General features: G+C 35.0%; 1 protein-coding gene across 3 annotated transcripts in view; it reads right to left on the bottom strand.

The window, feature by feature from the left end:
• Window positions 1-21433, bottom strand: part of LOC118901982 (activating transcription factor 7 interacting protein) — a 117108-nt gene that overhangs the window by 42327 nt on the left and 53348 nt on the right. For all 3 annotated transcript variants that reach the window (XM_036865822.1, XM_036865821.1, XM_036865823.1), the window contains exons 3-5: window positions 16628-16711; window positions 8942-9087; window positions 7356-7493 (exon numbers count right to left, since the gene is read on the bottom strand). In XM_036865822.1, coding sequence (XP_036721717.1) covers window positions 7356-7493; window positions 8942-9087; window positions 16628-16711 — 368 coding nt within the window. The remainder of the gene's footprint in view (window positions 1-7355; window positions 7494-8941; window positions 9088-16627; window positions 16712-21433) is intronic.

Genomic DNA, 21433 nt, shown 5'->3' with positions numbered 1-21433 from the left:
GAGAAGTGAATTACCTGTTCCTCAAATGTTTGTCAGAATTTTCTGGCAAGGTTTTTGGGGCCTAATGATTTCTTCAGAAACAGATCTTTCACTACAAGTGACTACAATTTTAACAGAGTTTCTCATAATTTTCAGCTTTCTACTTTCTTCTTAGATAAAATGGACTTCATAGGTATAAGGTCATATATAATAATGTTCTCTTACTTAAAGAATCTTCTCTAGATCTTTATTTCTTGCCTTTTTGAATCTTTATACAGTTTATTTGATCAAAAATGTATCTACTTTTAAGGCTTTTCAATAAGCTTTTGTCTTTATTGCTCAATCTTCAAAAAGGGTCAGCTTTTTTGTTATTTCTATTCACTCCTTCCTCCTTCTCTGGGTTTTAGTTTGTTATTGCTATTTTTCCCTAGCAAAGGAGATGCACATATAATGCTTTTTTATTTTTGTTTGTTAGTAATAAATTAAAGTTATAAATTTCCCTTTGAATACTGCATCAGCTTTAACTTACAAGTTTTAATATGTAATGTATTATTATAGTTCTGACCTAAAGAGTTGAGAATGGGACTTCCCTGGTGGTGCAGTGGTTGAGAATCTGCCTGCCAATGCAGGGGACACAGGTTCGAGCCCTGGTCCGGGAAGATCCCACATGCCGCAGAGCAACTAAGCCAGTGCGCCACAACTACTGAGCCTGTGCTCTAGAGCCCGTGAGCCACAACCACTGAGCCCACGTGCCACAACTACTGAAGCCCGCGTGCCTAGAGCCCGTGCTCCACAACAAGAGAAGCCACCGCGTGAGAAGCTCACGCACCGCAACGAAGAGTAGCCCCCGCTCGCCACAACTAGAGAAAGCCCGCACACAGCAACAAAGACCCAACGCAGTTATAAATTAATTAATTAATTAATTAATTTTTTAAAAAAAAGAGTTGAGAATGTCCATTTTAAAATTCCTCTTTGTAATCATCTGGAAGTATGTTTTGGGGGAAGGTGCCATCTGGGAGAGGAGAAAAGCTAAATATCTGTCAATAATTTCTAATTTTATTGCGACGGTGGTTAGCATTTTAAGACGTTCTTAGAAATCACTACATGTCTAATGTGACAATGAATTAAAGATATATAAACCTAAAAATTATATATTTTCCTACTTAAAAAATAATAAAATTCATGGAAATAACTGTTTGGATTTACCTTACAATTTGACATCTCTGAAAAACTGAAAATACATAAAACTTTTTCAAGATTCAGAAAACAACAATCCCTAAACTAACACAGAAAATAATTATATAATGAATTCTCCATATATTCCAATGTTGACAATTTTTTCAGCTCTTATAAAATATGTTTAGTACACAGAAAATAAGCTAATAATTACAAATAGGCTTTATGGACAAAAGTCATAACACACAGCGAACTATTATTTAAAACTTAAAAATGACTTTAATCGAGAACTAGCCCATTGAAAAACTACATAAGAATGACAACTAATTTGAAAATCCATAAAAATCTAACTTCCTTTATCTATAGAGAAATTTATACATTAAAAATTATAGCAGAATAGAGACCTTCATGAGCGTTCCTTCTAGAGGTAAAGTCCACATTACTCAATTCTATCCTCTTACCACAGTTTTTAATGTATGGTAAATTTTTATACTTATGGCAAAGGATCACAAGTCCTTTAAAAGTCTATTTTTTTGTAACTGCAGTGTTAAAAAAAAGAAGAAGCCACTAATACTAAAATTAATAATATTAAATTATGTATTCCTTAAAGCAAAATACCTACTAAGCCACTGGTGATTAATTATTTGCTTTCAATTGTGTTTTGACTTTGAATATTATAAAACTCATACTGGATTCTGCCAAAGGAAGTCAGGTATAATAAACGAATATATATGCATATCAGGAAGATGTACTCATCTACTGCTATGATATGAGATACAGAAGTACTATATACACACTGCAATATTTTCAAATAGTTTATTGTCAGCTCTACCTAAAAAACAGTAAATTATTTAACAAAATACATAATTATTTGCTGAAGCATATGATAAAGTAGGCTTTAAGTTGAAGAACTTGAAAACAATAATTATAAAATACTGAAAGAGTTAAGTGACATCACCAAAAATGCCTGAGTGAGGAACTTCAGGGTTGTCTCTTCCCAAAAGCAATTAATTAGCTTGCAAGCATTGTTAGAATCAACTTTTGGAATCTACTCAAAAACTTACAATAGCTAAGGGAAGACTTAGGGAATAATAAAGCTGCACTTTGCAGTATGACAGCAGTGGGGTCTTTTAAAATTGTCCTTTATGATTCCCCACACCCAGATCAGCAGCAGCTATAAGGATGACAGCTGGGATACCTGGAGTAAGTTATGAGTGCCACAGGAAGCAATATGCACCTTATTTTCTCTAGTAACTCCCTCAAGAACCAGCACAAAGGCTGGCCTTTGATTCACCCAAGTCTGAGTAATTCCCAAGGCTGGGGCAGCATTCCAGACAGATTTTCCCAAAAAGATTTAAAGGTGCTGGTATTGGCACAGCAGCTTGAGGCACAGAACAATTTGGACAAAGAATATAAAGAAAAGCCTGGGATAGAAAAGAGCAGAAAAAAGACACACAGCAAAAGGGGGCTTTAAAAGCTCTCACCCATGTCAGGAAATTGAGAAGAATATCTGAATGTCCAGGGCAGAATGCATGCTCAGAAATGGGCTGAAAAGACCCTAAGCTTTCACTTCTGACTGGCTTTCAGAGTCTGTGCAAGCAGGAAGGGAAGGATAAGGCAATTCTGATAAAGCAGGTTGTAAATGGCCTAGATTAAGTGTGGAAGGAGTGTCCCAACACAGCCAATCTGCAAAGACTTGGGAGAGTAATTTTTTTCCTTCTTTAGGCTCCAGGCATTTAAGGTAACTGTCAAAACACAAGCTGACCACTAAGCTAATAAAACATAGACTTTAGTGGTCACACACAATAATGAATACATACTTTCCAAAAATAGTTGAGAAAACTCACTAAGCAAGCAAACAACAAACCACAACAAGCAGCAACAACAAACCCTGGACAGGAGGGGAAAACCTGATTTTCTGAACTGCCACATTACAATATTCAAAATATCCCGTTTTCAACAATAACAACAAAAAAAATTAGGTGGTATACAAAGAAATAAGTATGGTTTATTCACAGAAAAAAAAGAATTAACAGAAATATAGCTCAGGCATAGGACTTACTAGACAAAGACTTTAAACAGATGGTTTTAAATCTATTCAAAGAGCTAAAGGACACAACAGAAAAAGAACTTTAAAAAAAAAAAGGAAAATAATGTCTCACCAAATAGAGAATATCAATAAGGAGACAGACATTATATAAAGAAAACAAATATAAATTCTGGAGCTGAAAGTACAATAACTGAAATTAAGAAATTCACCAGAGAGGTTCAACAGATTTGAGCAGGACAGGGCTGTAAAGGAACAGTTTTGTATACTATTGAAGATAAGTAGGTATTAATTCAAGATGTTAAGTGTAATCCCCAGAGTAATCACTAAGGAAAAAGCTAAAAAATTTACAGAAAGAGAAAGACAAAGAGAATCAAAATGGTTCACTAGAAAAAAATCAATCACAGACGAAGGCAGTAATGTAGGAATTAAGGGAAAAAAAGGTGGAAGACAAATAAAATGGCAGGAGTAAGTCTTTCCTTATCAGTAACTAATTTAAATGTAAACAGACAAAAACTCTCCAATTAAAAGGCAGAGACTGGCAAAGTGGGTAATAAATCATGACCCAACTCTATGCTGTCTACAAGATTTCATCAAAATTTGAAACTTTTGTGCATTAAAGGACATTATCAAAAAAGGAAAGTGAAAAGAAAACTTACAGAGTGGGTAAGAATATCAATAGCTATAAATCGTGTATTTCTAAGTGTTCAGTATCCAAAATATGTAAAGAACTCTTACAGCTCAACAACAGAAAGACAAAACAAACAAAACAAAAAGAACTTGAATAACTATTTCTCTAAAGAAGACATGCACATGTTCGACAAACACAGGAAAAGATGTTCAACATCATTAGCCATTAGGAAAATGCAAACCAAAACCACAATAAAATACCACTTCACACCCATTAGGATGTTATAATAATAATTTTAAAAATACACAGACAGTAACAAGTGTTGACAAGGATGTGGAGAAATGGAACCCTCACATTGCTGGTGGGGAGTAAAATATAAAATGGAGTAGCTGATCTGGGAAACAGTTGAATGCTCTTCAATAAATTAAACAAAGAATTACCATATGACCCACAATTCCATTCCTAGGTAGATGCCCAAAAGATTTCAAAACAGGTATTCAAACAAATACTTGTATATGAATGTTCATAGCAGCATTATTTACAATATCCAAAAGTTGGAAACAACCCAAATGCCCATCAAATGTTCATCAGCCAAAGAATACATAAACAAAATGTGTGTGTGTGTGTGTGTGTGTATACACACAAGTTAACATCTTGAATTAATTCCTACTTATTTTCAATAGTACAGAAATATAAATATTACTTAGCTATGAAAAGGAATGTAGTATTGATACATGCTACAACATAGATGAACCTTAAAAACATTATGCTAAGAAAAACAGGCCAGATACCAAAAGTCACATATTGTATAATTCTGTTCATATGAAATATGCAGCACAGGTAACTCAGTAGAGACAGAGAGCAGATTCATGCTTCCCGAGGGCTAGGGGGAGGGGGAAATGAGAAGTGACTGTTTAATGGGTACAAGGTTTTTTCTTCTGGATTGATGAAAATGTTTTGGAACCAGATAGAGATGATGATCATACAACAGTGTGTATGTACTAAATGCCACTGAAGTGTAAACTTTAAAATGACTGTTATCTGAATTTTACTTCCATAAACAAAGAAAGAGATGGGAACTAAATTGGGCCGAGTAAAATTTAAATAAATGGCATGGTAAGGGCAGATCATAAATGAATGGGAGAAGCAATATGAAGTCAGAGGCCTGAAATAAAAATACTATGAACATTAATACTCTGTAGGACAGTGAAGCAACTGGTGGGTATTAGGAAAAGTGGATCAAAATCTAGGAGATCCGAATTACAAATCGAAGAATGAATACAGGTTTAAACTGGTACACAGTTGAGCAAACTGGACTATACAGAAGAGAATGAACAAGCAGTATTTTAGAAAGATGAGTACAATGCTTGAGAAGGACCAGCAAAGACTTAAAAAGCAGTACCAAAGTGGTCATGTAAAAGGTTGTTACTATAATCAAGAAATTGGGTAATGATGGCCTTGCAGATAGAAGAAGCAAAAGACAGACTTTTATACGAAACAAAAAAAGTTGTAATTTGGCAACCCACTGTGCATATGTGAAGTGATACAGAGGAATCAGTTTCCAAGAACTAAAAAATTGTGAATAACAGGAACAACGGGAAGATATTCCTTGAAGATTTTTCTAAGAATTCAAGAATTGTGAGTAAGAGGAACAATGTGAAGGGGGACATATTTGTGGAGAAGATGATTGGTTTGATGTTGGAAAGATTCAGATTCTGAGGCTACAAAGAAATATCCAAGTGCAAAGGTTTATTAAATGTTAGATGCACACTTGCACCTTAAGTAAGACTATAAGAGTCAAAATCTCAGGTTCTAGAAACACAAAACCATAGATGCAGCCATGGGAGTGATAACAAACAACGAATGAAATTACTTTCTTAAATCTTCAGATATTTTCAGGTTCTCATTCAAAATTCTTAACAGTACTAGTAAAATAAAGTTTAATGATGAGACAATGCTATCACTATTTAAGGACCTGCTAAAGGTAAGAAACAGGACTAGTGTTGTCCTAAATGACACATTACGAAATTATTAATAATAAAGTCTTTGTAGTAAAGTCTCACTGTAAACAAAACTAACTATGAAACCAAAAAAATAACTTGTAGGCTGCCAAATATAATACCTAAATTCTAGTCACATTTGGTTGCAATTTGCTTTTAACTGTGAAGAAGCGACTTTATTTTCATGGACCACTTCTCCCTCACTTGTAAAACAGGCTCTATAAGTGGTTTGCAAGTCAGCATCTGAGACTATGCTTATATAGAATGAATGTACTGATAAAATTTTCCAGTTTCTTAGTCTTGGAATAAAATGAATTACTGCAGCATGCTACCGTGTGCTCATTTCAACTGATTAGAAGCTCTAGCAGTACATGTTAACATACAGATGTATTTAATAAAAAATTAAAAGTAGTAATTATTAATAAATATAGATTAACAAGCTAATATCTTTAAAAAATACGATTCATGGGAGAAGTAGATTAATATAAAAAGAATCACAGCAAATATTATTTAGTACTCATGACATTTTAGATGATGCCAGCCTTTCTTCACTGAATAAAGAAATATTTAAGATGCACTAAGTTAGATTATTTCTGAAGCTCTGCTATGGGTTGAACTATGTATCTCAAAAGTATATGAAAGTCTGAACCCCAAGTATCTCAGAACATGACCTTATTTGGAAAGAGGGTCATCACAGAGGTAATTACAGCTGACTCTTGAACAACACAGATTTGAACTGTGTGGATCCAATTATACATGGATTTTTTTTCAATCAATATAGTACCTATATTTTCACTTTACAGATCTTTAAATTAAGTGTGGGGAAAAGTTTGTGTTCAATTAGAGATCACCAGATGTGAAATCAAAAGAACTAGGGCTTGAGTTCCGATTCTATCTGAAGTGTTTCAGCTACTGCCTTGGGTGAGTCATTTATCAATTCCTTCATTTTTTGAAGCAGATACCAGTGTACAGATTTTCAACTGCAGCGGGTGGGGACAGCACCTCTAACCTTCACGTTGTTCAAGAGTCAAGTGTAGTTAAGATGAGGTCACACTGGAATAGGGTGGGTCCTAATCCAATATGACTAGTATCCTTGGAAAAAGGGAAAATTTGGAAACAGACAAACATACAGATACAGCACCATGTGAAGATGAAGCCAGAAATCAGGGTGATACTTCTATAAGACAAGGAATGCCAAAGACTGCCAGTAAACCATTTATAGCTAGAGTAGACATAAGGAACAGATTCTTCCTCACAGCCCTTAGAACCAATCCTGACGACAGCTTAATCTTGGACTTTCAGCCTCCAAAACTATGAGACAATACGTTTCTGTTGTTTAAGCCATCCGGTTTATGGTACTTCTTGTTAATTAATGGTAGCCCTAGCAAACTAATAGAGGCTCCTTTTATTTCTAATACTTAAAAGTTAAATATACTTTATTGTCAACTTCAAAAACATATCCCAGAAAGTAAGTTATAAAAATGATGACACACGGATATGCAATTCAAGTCAGTGTACAAACCTGTAGTTCAGTTAAAACTGTTTTATGCCTCTTGTTACACTCAATCTTTTCCACTCGTGTTTTCAATTCTGCCAACGTCTTATCAAATACACCACACTGTAGCGCACACAATTTTTCTTCCAGCAACCACTGTACAACCTAAAAAAATACATATTCCTTTGTTATAGCAAAAAAAGAATTTCAAGCAAGCAGCAAACGGTAAATATTCTGAAGTACTAATAAGATAGTACTAAAATATTAATTAAAAAAACATACTGGCATCCGTAACACAATGCTATCTGCTGAAATCCTCCACTTCTACATATATAATATCTACTATAACACAATAAAATGTACTAAAAATAGAAAATTTCCAGAGGGTGAAATTTTTAAAACAATTTGAAATTGAAGTTTTAATATTTTCTTCCCACACCCTCTACTGTGATTTAAAAGAAACCAGCTGAAGGTAAGGAGCAGGTTTTAAATTTTCTAATCTGTTACAGATGATATTTTTGTGAGACACTAAGAATGTCACTGCACTATGAAATTCCTATAAAACATTTCTAAATGCCTACTCACAATTTCCATATTTATCTCATTATGGACCCATAACAAACAGGACACACAGTGCAGCCGACGGACCATCCCCAAATTACACTGCTCTAGAGGAGTAAACCCTCAGTATATACAGAAGTATATTTCAAAATGCTTTCTCATAGCTATCTTCATATTTCTAATAGCTCTATAAGAAAGACTAAACAAGCATTATTATTACCATACGGTTAAAAGAAAAAAGACACTGGGAGAAAAAAAAGCCACTTTTGTACTGCCTCTCTGTTCCTTTCTCTAACGGGGATATTTATACTTTATCTGAGTAGAAGAATACTGGCCTAGATTATTTATAATTTCACCATTAAATCTATAAGACCTTGAAAAATTTTCACCTGAGTCTTCTATTCTTCTCTTAAAAAGGCATTTGTCATCAGTATTTGTGAACACATCTTGAAAAATATATTAAATACTTTATATTTTCATTATTTCTATCTCTAGTCTAACACATATAGGGGGAAGTTTCCAAAGTCTGTACTTTAAATATTCCCTTTCCCTAGTCATTGGAAAGCCTTGTCCATACCATTTTTAATACTAAGCCTAAGGTACATAACAAAGATTTTAGAACGTAGGGACTTACCGCCATGAAACCAGCTTATGATAAAAATTATAAAAACTAAAATGTTAACATATAAGACTCTAATGTTTCCACTAGAATAAAGTTCAATATAGAAGAAAAAATGAAAGCTGAAAACTGGTATTCAGTTTTGTTACTAAAGCAAATAAGAAAAGAAGCCATAATTTCTCTCCCATTTTGAAAATTACTACCATATCTAAAAAAACAAAACAACAACAAAAAAAACTATTTAGCTTCAAAAGAGTCGTAAGGAATTTTAGAATTAAATTATTAAGGGTAATAAGCTTAACCAATTTCTTCAAGTTCTTTCTATGAAAAAGCTGAATATTTCAGTAAAATACAGAGTAATGTCAAAAATCTAGAAGAATAAAGATGGTGGTGTTTTTTGTTTAATATGCTGTTAACTTATAATCTCTAACACCTTTTGTAGTTTCTGGTTTATATCTCCTTTGGCTGTAATCTTTACTTGAAACTCTGCCTCATATTCTTCTTCCATATATCGACGGCGTTTGGACTGTACATTGTCCATGTCTTCTGACTTAGAACGTTTTCTTCTAAAAAATTCACCTGAGAAGAAAAAGCATAATGACCAGTCAGGTGTTTTTATTATAGATAGACCTTAATGCCTCTTCTCCATCCTCAGGAAAATATTATTTCTAGCTATCAAAATAGCACTCTCAATAAATTATTTTATGAATTGTTCTTGTGATCAGAAAAGTAAATAGATAGCTTTTATCTTAAACTTGAAATGATTTTCAATATGCTAAATAAGAACCTCCAAATGCTAAATAAGTAAACGTACAAACAACATGAACAAAGAACATTTTTTCCTTGAAATCTTCGTATTAAGATGGAAGCCCAACTAACAACATGGGATGAGAAGAAATCATCGCAAATTCATTCCTTTCACTAAATTCTCTAGTGTATATGAATTCTCTGACAAAATACAGTATTCATTCACAAGTCACAGATTTCTCAGTATTTATTCTCACATCACATGCTTCTACTAACTGTGCATAGTTTTAATTATTTAATTCTTCATCCTCAGTAAATTTTCTTCCTCAGTAAGTTTAGGAAAAATTCTTCCTTAATCACCAGCCTTAGGAAAATAGTATTAGTTATTCTTAACATATCCTAATAAATTTCAAATATATAAAAATAATAAAATTAATGTCATTATAAAGGTAAATTTGGTAAAGAATAGACATTCAAAGACCTTCACTTAGAAAATTTCTGTTTCAAATATTGGTAACACTCATGAGATCATAACATATTTTATCTGGTTTCTTTTTCAATATAGAAACAGGAAAATATTAAAATATTAAAATCTCCACACTATCTATGAGCTTATTATTAAAATCCAATTCTATTCTACGATTTCCCTTGTATCATAACTTACGTAGTCACAGAGAGATTAAGTCAAGATGGCAGAGTAGAAGGAGGTAACGCTCATCCCTCCTTACAAGAACACTGGACTCACAACTAACTGCAGAGCAACCATCGACAAAGAAACACTTGAACCTACCAAAAAAAGATACCCTACATCCAAAGACAAAGGGGAAGCCATGGCGAGACGTTAGGAGGGGCACAATCGTGATAGAATCAAGTCCCATACCCACCGGGTGGGCAACCCACACACTGGAGAACAACCATACCACAGTTCTCCCACTGGAGTGAAAGTTCTGAGCCCCATGTCAAGCTTCCCAGCCTGGGGGTCTGGCAACGGGAAGAGGAGGCCCCAGAGGGTCTGGCTTTGAGGGCCAGCGGGATTTAATTGCAGGACCTCCACAGGACTGGGGGAACCAGAAACTCCACTCTTGGAGGGCACACAGAGGGTCTTGTGCACATCAGGACCCAAGAGAAAAGAGCAGTGATCCCATAGGAGACTGGGCCAGACCTGCCTGCTAGCACTGGAGGGTCTCCTGCAGAGGTGGGGAGCAGCAGTGGCTCACTGCAGGGACAAAGACACTGGCAACAGCAGTTTTGGGAAGCACTCATTGGCATGAGCCCTCCCAGAGGCACCATTAGCCCCACCAAACTGCCTGTAGGCTCCAGTGCTGGGTCATCTCAGGCCAATCAACCAACAGGAAAGGAACACAGCCCCACCCATCAGCAGACAAGCAGATTAAAGTTTTACTGAACTCTGTCCACCAGAGAGACACAACCCAGCCCTACCCACCACCAGTCCCTCCCATCAGGAAGCTTGCACAAGCCTCTTAGATAGCCTCACCCACCAGAGGGCAGACAGCAGAAGCAAGAAGAACTACAATCCTGCAGCCTGTGGAATGAAAACCACAATCACAGAAAGGTATACGAAATGAAATGGCAGAGGATTATGTCCCAGATGAAGGAAAAAGATAAAACCCCAGAAAAACAACTAACTGAAGTGGAGATAGGCAACCTTCTGGAAAAAGAATTCAGAATAGTGATAGTGAAGATGATCAAGGACTTCAGGAAGAGAATGGAGGCAAGGATCGAGAAGATGCAAGAAATGTTTAACAAAGACCTATAAGAACTAAAGAAGAAACAAACAGAGATAAACAATACAATAACTGAAATGAAAAATACACTAGAAGGAATCAACAGCAGAATAACTGAGGCAGAAGAACAGACACGTAACCTGGAAGACAGAATGGTGGAAATCACTGCCATGGAACAGAATAAAGAAAAAAGAATAAAGAGATATGAAGACAATCTAAGAGACCTCTAGGACAACATTAAACGCACCAACATTCTCATTATAGGGATTCCAGGAGAAGAAGAGAGACAGAAAGGACCTGAGAAAATGTTTGAAGAGATTATAATTGAAAACTTCCCCTAACATGGTAAACAGTCACCCAAGTCCAAGAAGCACATAGAGTCCAAGGCAGGATAAACCCAAAGAGGAACACACCAAGACACACAGTAATCGAATTGGAAAAAAATTAAAGACAAAGGAAAAATATTAAAAGTAACAAGGGAAAAACAACAAATAACATACAAGGGAACTCCCATAAGGTTATCAGCTGATTTCTCAGCAAACTCTGCAGGCCAGAAGTGAGTGGCACGATATATTTAAAGTGATGAAAGGGAAGAATCTACAATCAAGAACACTCTACCCAGCAAGGCTCTCATTCAGATTTGACAGAGAAATCAAAAGCTTTACAGAAAAGCAAAAGCTAAGAGAACTCCTCTAGGTGGGAAAGAGACCAGCAACATAAATCAACCTTCTACATATATAGACTGCTATATCAAAACCTCATGGGAACAGCAAACCTAAAAACTACAATAGGTACGCACTCAAAAAAGAAAAAGCAACCCAGACACAACACAAAGGATGGTCATCAAACCACAAGAGAACAAAAGAGGAAGGGAATAAAAAAGACCTACAAAAAGAAACCCAAAACAATTAAGAAAATGGTAATAGGAACACACATATTGAGAATTACCTTAAATGTAAATGGATTAAATGATCCAACCAAAAGACACAGACTGGCTGAACGGATACAAAAACAAGACCTGTATATATGCTGTCTACAAGAGACCCACTTCAGACCTAGGGACACATACAGACTGAAAGTAAGAGGATGGAAGAAGGCATTCCATGCAAATGGAAATCAAAAGAAAGCTGGAGTAGCAATACTCATTTCAGGCAAAACAAACTTTAAAACAAAGACTGTTATAAGAGACAAAGAAGGACACTACATAATGATCAAGGGATCAATCTAAGAAGACATACCAATTGTACATATATATGCACCCAACATAGGAGCACCTCAATATATAAGGCAAATACTAACAGCCATAAAGGGAGAAATCAACAGTAGCACAATAATACTGGGGAACTTTAACACCTCAGTTTCATCAATGGACAGATCATCCGGGCAGAAAATCAATAAGGAAACACAGGCCTTACATGACACATTAGACCAGATGGACTTAACTGATATTTATAGAGCTTTCCATCCAAAAGCAGCAGAATACACATTCTTCTCAAGTGCACACAGGGAACATTCTCCAGGATTGACCACACGCTGGGCCACAAAGGGAGCCTCGGTAAATTTAAGAAAATTGAAATCACATCAAGCATCTTTTTTGATGACAATGCTATGAGATTAGAAACAAACTACAAGAAAAAAACTGTAAAAAACACAAACGTGTGGAGGTTAAACAATATGCTACTAAACAACCACTGGATCACTGAAGAAATCAGAGAGTAAATCAAGAAGTACCTAGAGACAAATGAAAATGAAAGCACAACGACCCAAAACCTGTGGAATATGACAAAGGCATTTCTAAGAGGGAAGTTTAAAGAAATACAATCTTACCTCAGGAAACAAGAGAAATCTCAAATAAACAACCTAACCCTACACCTTGCTTTGTAAGAACAAACAAAACCTAAAGTTAGTAGAAGAAAAGAAATCATAATGATCAGAGCAGAAATAAATGAAATAGAGACAAGCAAAGATAAATGAAACTAAAAGCTGGTTCTTTGACAAGATAAACAATATTGATAAACCTTTAGCCAGACTCATTAAGAAAAAAAGAGAGATCACTCAAATTAATAAAATTAGAAATGAAAAAGGAGAAGTTACAACTGACACCACAGGAATACAAAGGATCATAAGAGACTACTACAAGCAACTGTATGCCAATAAAATGGACAACCTGGAAGAAATGGACAAATTCTTAGAAAGGTACAGTCTCCCAAGACTGAACCAGGAAGAAACAGAAAATATGAACAGGCCAATCACAAGCACTGAAACTGAAACTGTGATTTAAAAACTCCCAACAAACAAAAGTCCAGGAACTGATGGCTTCACAGTTGAATTCTATCAAACATTTAGAGAAGAGCTAACTGCTATCCTTCTGAAAATGTTCCAAAAAAATTGCAGAGGAAAGAGAACTCCCAAACTCATTCTATGAGGCCACCATCACCCTGATACCAAAACCAGACAAAGATACCACAAGAAAAGAAAATTACAGGTCAATATCACTGATGAATATAGATGCAAAAATCCTAAACCAAATACTAGCAATCAGAACCCAACAATACATTAAAAGGACCATACATCACGATCAAGTGGGGTTTATCCAAGGATGCAAGGATTTTTCAATATTTGCAAATCAATCAGTGTGATACACCACATCAACAAACTGAAGAATAAAAACCATATGATCATCTCAGTAGACGCAGAAAAAGCTTTTGACAAAATTCAACACCCATTTATGATAAAAACTCTCCAGAAAGTGGGCATAGAGGGAATAAACCTCAACATAATAAAGGCCATATACGACAAACCTACAGCTAACATCTTACCCAACAGTGAAAAGCTAAAAGTATTTCCTCTAAGATCAGGAACAAGACAAGGATGTCCACTCTCACCACTTTTATTCAACATAGTTTTGGAAGTCCTAGCCACAGCAATCAGAGAAGAAGAAGAAATAAAAGGAATCCAAATTGGAAAAGAAGAAGTTAAACTGCCACTGTTTGCAGATGACACTATACATAGAAAATCCCAAAGATGCCACCAGAAAACTATTAGAACTCATCAATGAATTTGGTAAAGTTGCAGGTTACAGAATTGATACACAGAAATATGTTGCATTTCTATACACTAACAACAAAAGATCAGAAAGAGAAATTCAAGAAACAATCCCACTTACCATCACATCAAAAAGAATAAAATATCTAGGAATAAACCTATCAAAGGAGACAAAAGACCTGTACTCCAAAAACTGTAAGACGCTGATGAAAGAAATCGAAGACGACACAAACAGATGGGAAGATATACCATGTTCTTGGATTGGAAGAGTCAATATTGTCAAAACGAGTATAGTACCCAAGGCAATCTAGAGATTCAGTGCAATCCCTATCAAATTACCAATGACATTTTTCACAGAACTAGAACAAAAAAATCTTAAAATTTGTATGGAGACCCAAAAGACCCCAATAGCCAAAGCAATCTTGAGAAAGAAAAACAGAGCTGGAGGAATCAGGCTCCCTGACTTCAGACTACACTACAAAGCTATAGTCATCAAAACAGTATGGTACTGGCACAAAAATAGAAATAGAGATCAATGGAACAGGATAGAAAGCCCAGAAATAAACCCACACACCTATGGTCAATTAATCTATAACAAAGGAGGTAAGACTATACAACAGAGGAAAGACAGTCTCTTCAAGTGCTGGGAAAACTGGACAGCTGCATGTAAAAAAATGAAATCAGAACATTCTTTAACACCATACACAAAAATAAGCTCAAAATGGATTAAAGACCTAAATGTGAGACCAGACACTATAAAACTCCTAGAGGAGAACATAGGCAGAACGCTCTGACATAAATCATAGCAATATCTTTTTCAATCTGTCTCCCAGAGTAATGGAAATAAAACCAAAAATAAACAAATGGGACCTAATTAAACTCAAAAGCTTTTGCACAGCAAAGGAAACCATAAACACAATGAAAAGACAACCCACAGAAGGGGAGAAAATATTTGCAAATGATGTGACTGACATCAAGGGATTAGTCTCCAAAATATACAAACAGCTCATGTGGCTTAATGTCATCAAAACAAACAACCCAATCAAAAAATGGGCAGAAGACCTAAATAGACATTTCTCCAAAGAAGACATACAGATGGCCAAGAAGCACATGAAAAGATGTTCAACATTGCTAATTATTAGAGAAATGTAAATCAAAACTACAATGAGACATCACCTCACACCAGTCAAAATGGCTATCACCAAAAAAATCCACAAACAACAAATGCTGGAGAGGGTGTGGAGAGAAGGGAACTCTGTTACACTGTTGGTGGGAATGTAAACTGGTACAGCCACTATGGAGAACAGTATGAAGGTGCCTTAGAAAACGAAAAATAGGGCTACCATATGATCCTGCAATCCCACTCCTGGGCATATATCTGGAGAAAAACATAGTCCAAAAGGATACATGTACCCCAATGTTCACTGCAGCACTGTTTACAATAGCCAAGATATGGAAGGAACCTAAATTTCCATCGACAGAGGATAATTAAGCTGTGCTACATATATACAATGGAATATTACTCAGCCATTAAAAAGAATGAAATAATGCCGTTTGCAGCAACATGGGTGGACCTAGAGATGGTCATACTGAGTGAAGTAAGTCACACAGAGAAAGAGAAATATCATACGATATCTCTTATATGCATAATCTAAAAAGAAATGACACAAATGAACTTATTTACAAAACAGAAACAGACTCACATTCTTAGAGAATGAACTTATTGTTACTGGGGGGTGGGGGAAGCGTGGAGGAAAGGGATAGTTAGGGAGTATGGGATTGACATGTACACACTGCTATAATTAAAATGGATAGCCAACAGGGACCTAGTGTATAACACAGGGAACTCTGCTCAATATTATGTAACAATCTAAATGGGAAAAAAAATTTGAAAAAGAATTGATACGTGTATATGTATAACTGAATCACTTTGCTGTACACCTGAAACTACCATGACATTGTTAATAAATACTCCAATATAAAATAAAAAGTTAAAAAAAAAGAAGATGTAAAAAATTTAGAACTGTGTCTGGTACATAGGTAAGTGTTATCAACACAGTTGCTTTTATTATTATTAAGTAGTAGTATTATTGAAAGTTTAAAAAAATAATAACTTACATAGTCACAGATGGAGAGCAGTATGACAGGGAGAGTTACAGAACCCAACCTAATGACATTCAGTAACATCGTTTCCCCTTCTCATACAGCTTAAGAACTTTAAGTAGATTGAGACACATACTTCCATTTGCCTATATCATCCCAGACAAAATTCCTATGGTCCAATGCTCTAAAAGCAAATCTAAAACAATTTCTCTCAAGACATTCAGATAGCACCTTACTAAATAGTAAGCTTAAATCTTTCTATGGAGCAATGGAAAGAATAAATAAATAAAACAATAAAGTACATGAAATAATTAATACTTTCAAAGATCCTTGGGTTAGCCATCAACGAAACGATTTAACTGTGGCTTACTTAAACTGAAAAATTTTACAAGCATCTCATGGACAGAAAAGTATTTTCCACAGCCTTAAAAGCAGAAACAATTTTTAAAACTATTTCAGGTTTGTTTGTACATGCTTACTTTTCTCAGAAGGTCTTTCATCTTCATGTATTACTTGCTCTTCTTCCTCAGGTTTGCTGTCCTTTTCATTATTTTCTACTTCTTCTGTAACAAAAATAGAAAAGGAAATTTTCTTCCATCAGAATTTGTAACAGTTCATTATAATTTATACTTTTGGTGTAATTATCCAGTTGATAATATTTTAGGAAATCAGAGCCTCAAAATGTAAAATGTTGGGAATAAAAAGGGAGCATGAACTGGTGGAAATAAGTGGACAAGTCTAGTTTTAAATGTTTCTGCAAGTTCATAATAAACTCTTAACATGGAAAAAAATTAAATAATATAGATTTTAAAACAAAGAATCTTAGTAATTTACTGTCATCAATAGATTAATAAAATGTGAAAACAACTACTATAAAGCATTCAGACTCCTTTACATTCAATTATTAAAACTAAAACAGTGGTTGTGGCAATTACAAAAAAAATTATAAATTGCTGGCGAACTCAGAACACCTAATATTTTGACCAGACAGGTTGAATCATTAGGTTATTTTAACGGTTACGGATAGGGAAAAGCTATCCTAAAGATAATAAAAGTTTTACTTAAAAGTAATAGCTACTTTGATACCAGTGCCAACAACTAACTTAGCTCGGTGCTTGACATATATTAGTTCATATCCCCAAAAAAATCCTACACTATAAACAGTATTTTTGCCATCATATATATAGATGAGGAAAGTAACGTTCAGAAAGGTTAAGTAATTTTCACAAAAAGCACATAAAATCTAACAACTAAAGAGTGCTACCAAAAAATATTGCTAAAAATAGCCATACAATTGCATTGTTACAACAAATAAAATTCCAGAGGCACCAGAAATGGCCTTTGGTCAATCAATCTATAGCTCCTCAACTAACTTAATCATTTAGGGGAGAAGAACAAGTCACTAACATGTTTGGGTTTCTATTTTTCCCCCTTACATCCTTGCAAGTGGCTCCCCTGCAGCTTCAATAAAGCATGCCGTATTTCATCATACTCTACAACCACAATTAAATAAACAGTCATGGGTATATAGAACTATATAAAGATTTTGATATGGCATCTCTGCTCCAAACACCAGGGTTTTAATTTCAACAGCCCTGATGGTAGAAGTCAAGGTTAAAAAAACTTAAAAGAATTTTTAGGTGAAATTGGCAGAGACTAGGATCATTGATGAACCTATTACAATGTTTTTCACACTAAGATAAACAATAAAGCTGTAAAACGTGAACACAGTAATACAAAAGAAGGACATTTACACAGTACATATAAAGATTACTGAGACTATTTTTAAACTTTAACATAAATGAATATTAAAAAATTAACTTTCCAATTACCACCCTATGCTCATTAAGAAATTTTTTTAAGATCTCATCCCTCAACCCCAGTTCAATGAAATGAAAGTTTGTTTTGCTCCCCTGTAGACTGCACACTCATTACATAGCATTTTTTCCTATATATACTTTTCCAAGTTTTCCTGCCTTTAATACTGAGGATGGTGACTCCTATAGTTTCCTAGTTTCCAGAAACACAGAGTAATTGGGTTGCTTAAGATGAAGGTTTACTTAGTCTTTATTTAGCAAACCATCCTTCCACCCAGAGAACAAAATTAGCCCTGGCTCCAATTAGGGTTACTTCAAGCCAGATCAGAAAACAGCAAAGCAAACTGGCCTGGTTTGGTCTGCCTCTTTTATGCATGTTAGCTCCCTCTCCTCCCACAGATATGGCAAGCTTAGCTCGCAATTCCTTCATTTTATTCAAACAACTCCTCTTATCATCAAATTCCCATTTTCCAGGTATGTTTAGAAGATATGACTGGATTCTCAATACTTAAAACACTCATTAGGAGTTTGAAACAGACAAACAGAATTAAAATTTAGGCTCGAGTTTTATATAATAAAGAAGTTGGGATTTAAAAAAATGGTACTAACAGAGTCTACAGAAGGGAGTAAGGCCCTATATTTCTTTAATTTTTTTTGTTGTTGTTCACAAAGCCTGTAGAGAATCTAAGTGAACCTCCATCAACTCAGAGTAATAATCAGAGGCTCATGTACACAGTGTTATGTATAATTTCAAGTAGTTTCTGGGACTCCTAAAACTCATCCAAATACTTGGGTTAAGACTGTCTTTTTTAGAATCTGTCTTCATTCACAGTTTCTGCTATAATTCCTCCCATCTTGAGTATAGCCTCATATATTGGCATACATTCACAAACAGTTCTATCTGTGGTATTCTTTCCTTTCAACCAGCTTAGACAGTAAGCTCCTTAAGAGCATGTACCAAACCTTGTAATTTTGGTAACCCTTAGAACTTTGGGGAAGAGCTGAGACAAAGTAGATATTTAATATATTTCTAATGACTGTTATCTTTAATAAAATTCATTAAATGAAGGTGGAAAAACTGTATTGTAGAGGTTCAGAAGACAGAATTTACATTAGGGGTTAGTTTCCCATTTTCAGAATTACATAGAACTTTATTCCAAGAAAATACGGACGAAACCGTTGCCCTGGATCAGGGGTTGGCAAACATTTTCTGTAAATGGTCAAAACGAAGTATTTTTGATCTTGTGGGCTCTATGGTCGTTGACACAACTACTCGATTCTGTCCTTATGGTGGGAATTGATGATAAACAATATGTAATATGTAAACAAATAGATGTGGCTATGTTCCAACAAACCTTTATTGACCAAAAACCAGTTAAGGCCTATAGGTCACAGTTTGCCAATCCCCTGTCTTAGATTAATGGCTCTCTGAGAATACTTAAAACAAAAAACTCCTACAGACTAACTGAAGACAATATATCCATCAGAAAAAATGGGCAAAGAAGAGGAACAAGCAATTTATAGATAAGGAATACAAATGTAAGATTCTCAGTCTCACAAGAGGAATCAGAAAAATGTGGCATCACTGGCAATGTGACTTTTCCAGAAAATTTTTTAAAGCTTTATTTAACTAATACAAATCTCTAAATAGTATCTTCCACAGTAAGTTTTTGTACTCCCTTTTAAAGCAAAATTGGGGGGTAAGTTACATTTTATTATCTCCAATTCTTCTCCTCCCCTTCTCTCTGAAACTCAATTATCAACTAGGCTTTCAACTGCACTGCCCCCTGTCAAGGTCATAAATGATCTCCGGGTCATTAAATATTTCTCTTCCATCTTAACTGAACAAACAGCTGCATTTGATACACAAATAGAGTTACTCCTTCCTCCTCAAAACATTCTTTACTTGACTTCTTGACAAAATCTCCTAATTTTCTTTCTAGCTGAAGTTTTTTCTTGGTCTCCTTTGCTGGTTCTTCCTCATATCTTCAACCTCTAAATACGGGACTGCCAAAGACCTCAGTTCTCGGATCTCCTCTCACTGAGTTATACTCACTCTGAGGTGATTTCACCTCATCACTCAACTTTGACTAATGTCTATAATGGTATCTACCCCTAATTTTTTCTAGACAGTCCAAGCCTCTGCTCTAAAATCCAGACATATATCTAACTCAGGCAACAATCGTCATTTGAAACTGATCTTCCTCCCACACTCCCCTTTCCAAAACTTGCTTCATCTTTGATCTCCCTCAACTCTGAAAAGAAAAATCTGCAACTTCTACAACAATGTACAGGAATACAAGATTCCATAAAGAAAATCCAAGTATGTAAGACACAGTTGAATATAAATGGGCTGAGATAATAAAGAATTTTAGCTGAACACATTAAATAGTGAAAACAAAATATCAATAAATTTTAATTATCTAAACCATGGCAATTCTACCACTATTAACCTAAAGCAAAATTAGACAGAAACCTTAAATTCTATTCCCATGCAATTATCCTCATTAGCATTTATGTTCATCTAATTTAACTTAAGGATCCAATGAAAAGGGAAAAACAACCAGATATTTTTAAAATCTGAAATAATATTTGGAAGGAAAGTATGTCAGAGCTTAGGGTAAAATCTTATTTACTCTGAAACATTTTTCTCCTCAAAAATATTAAGAAAAAACAATGTTTAAAAAATTTTAAAAGCCAAGTAGAAAAGAGCTCTCCCTCTCATTTCTACATAAGAAACAAAATGAGAAGGGCCAAAGGGAAGAAAATAGAGAATGCAGTAGCCTGAAAGCTAAGGAGAATCTCAAGAGGGAGAAATTGTTATTAACAGGTCATCTAAATATGAGAGAATAAAGACAAATAAAGGATGCCCCTGGATTTAACAACATGAGCATCAATGTCACTCCACTGAGAACAATTAGGGAAGAGGCTGGGAACGTGGAAATCACAATTCAATTAAGTTAAAGAGTAAACAGGAGGAGATGAAACTGTGCTAGCTTTGTTAACATAACTTGAAGAATGGCACTGAAAGAGAGGAAACTTGGAACAGTAGTAGAGGAGAGTATATGGTATGGAGAATACATGGAAGGTATAACTAATACGTGTACCTCCTCTGGTGTTGTTTGAATGTTCCCAAAGAGAAACCTTTATTTTCCTAGACTTCTTAAACAGACTATGATTTTAAACACTTAATGAGTATCAGGTATTATACAGTATTAAGCAACAATATGACAGTGTCCTCAGGCCTACTAAGGAATATCTGCAATAGTTTTTTAGGTCTTTCATCTATCTTTGTAAACCTGAAATAGCTTTTCTATTTGTTTTCAGATATCTTTCATTATTTTTTGCTGCTGCTCATATCCATCATAACTGCTATATTTAAAACAAATTTGCTAAAGTGTCTGAAATAATAGAGGTTTATGTTTTCCTACTAGTACAGCACATAAATGTTAGTACTCAGAGGGAAAA

Source organism: Balaenoptera musculus, chromosome 10, assembly GCF_009873245.2.
Source record: "Balaenoptera musculus isolate JJ_BM4_2016_0621 chromosome 10, mBalMus1.pri.v3, whole genome shotgun sequence".
Taxonomy (NCBI): domain Eukaryota; kingdom Metazoa; phylum Chordata; class Mammalia; order Artiodactyla; family Balaenopteridae; genus Balaenoptera; species Balaenoptera musculus.
The sequence above is the reverse complement of the archived record's forward strand: the minus strand, read 5'-3'. Positions and strand labels throughout refer to the sequence as shown.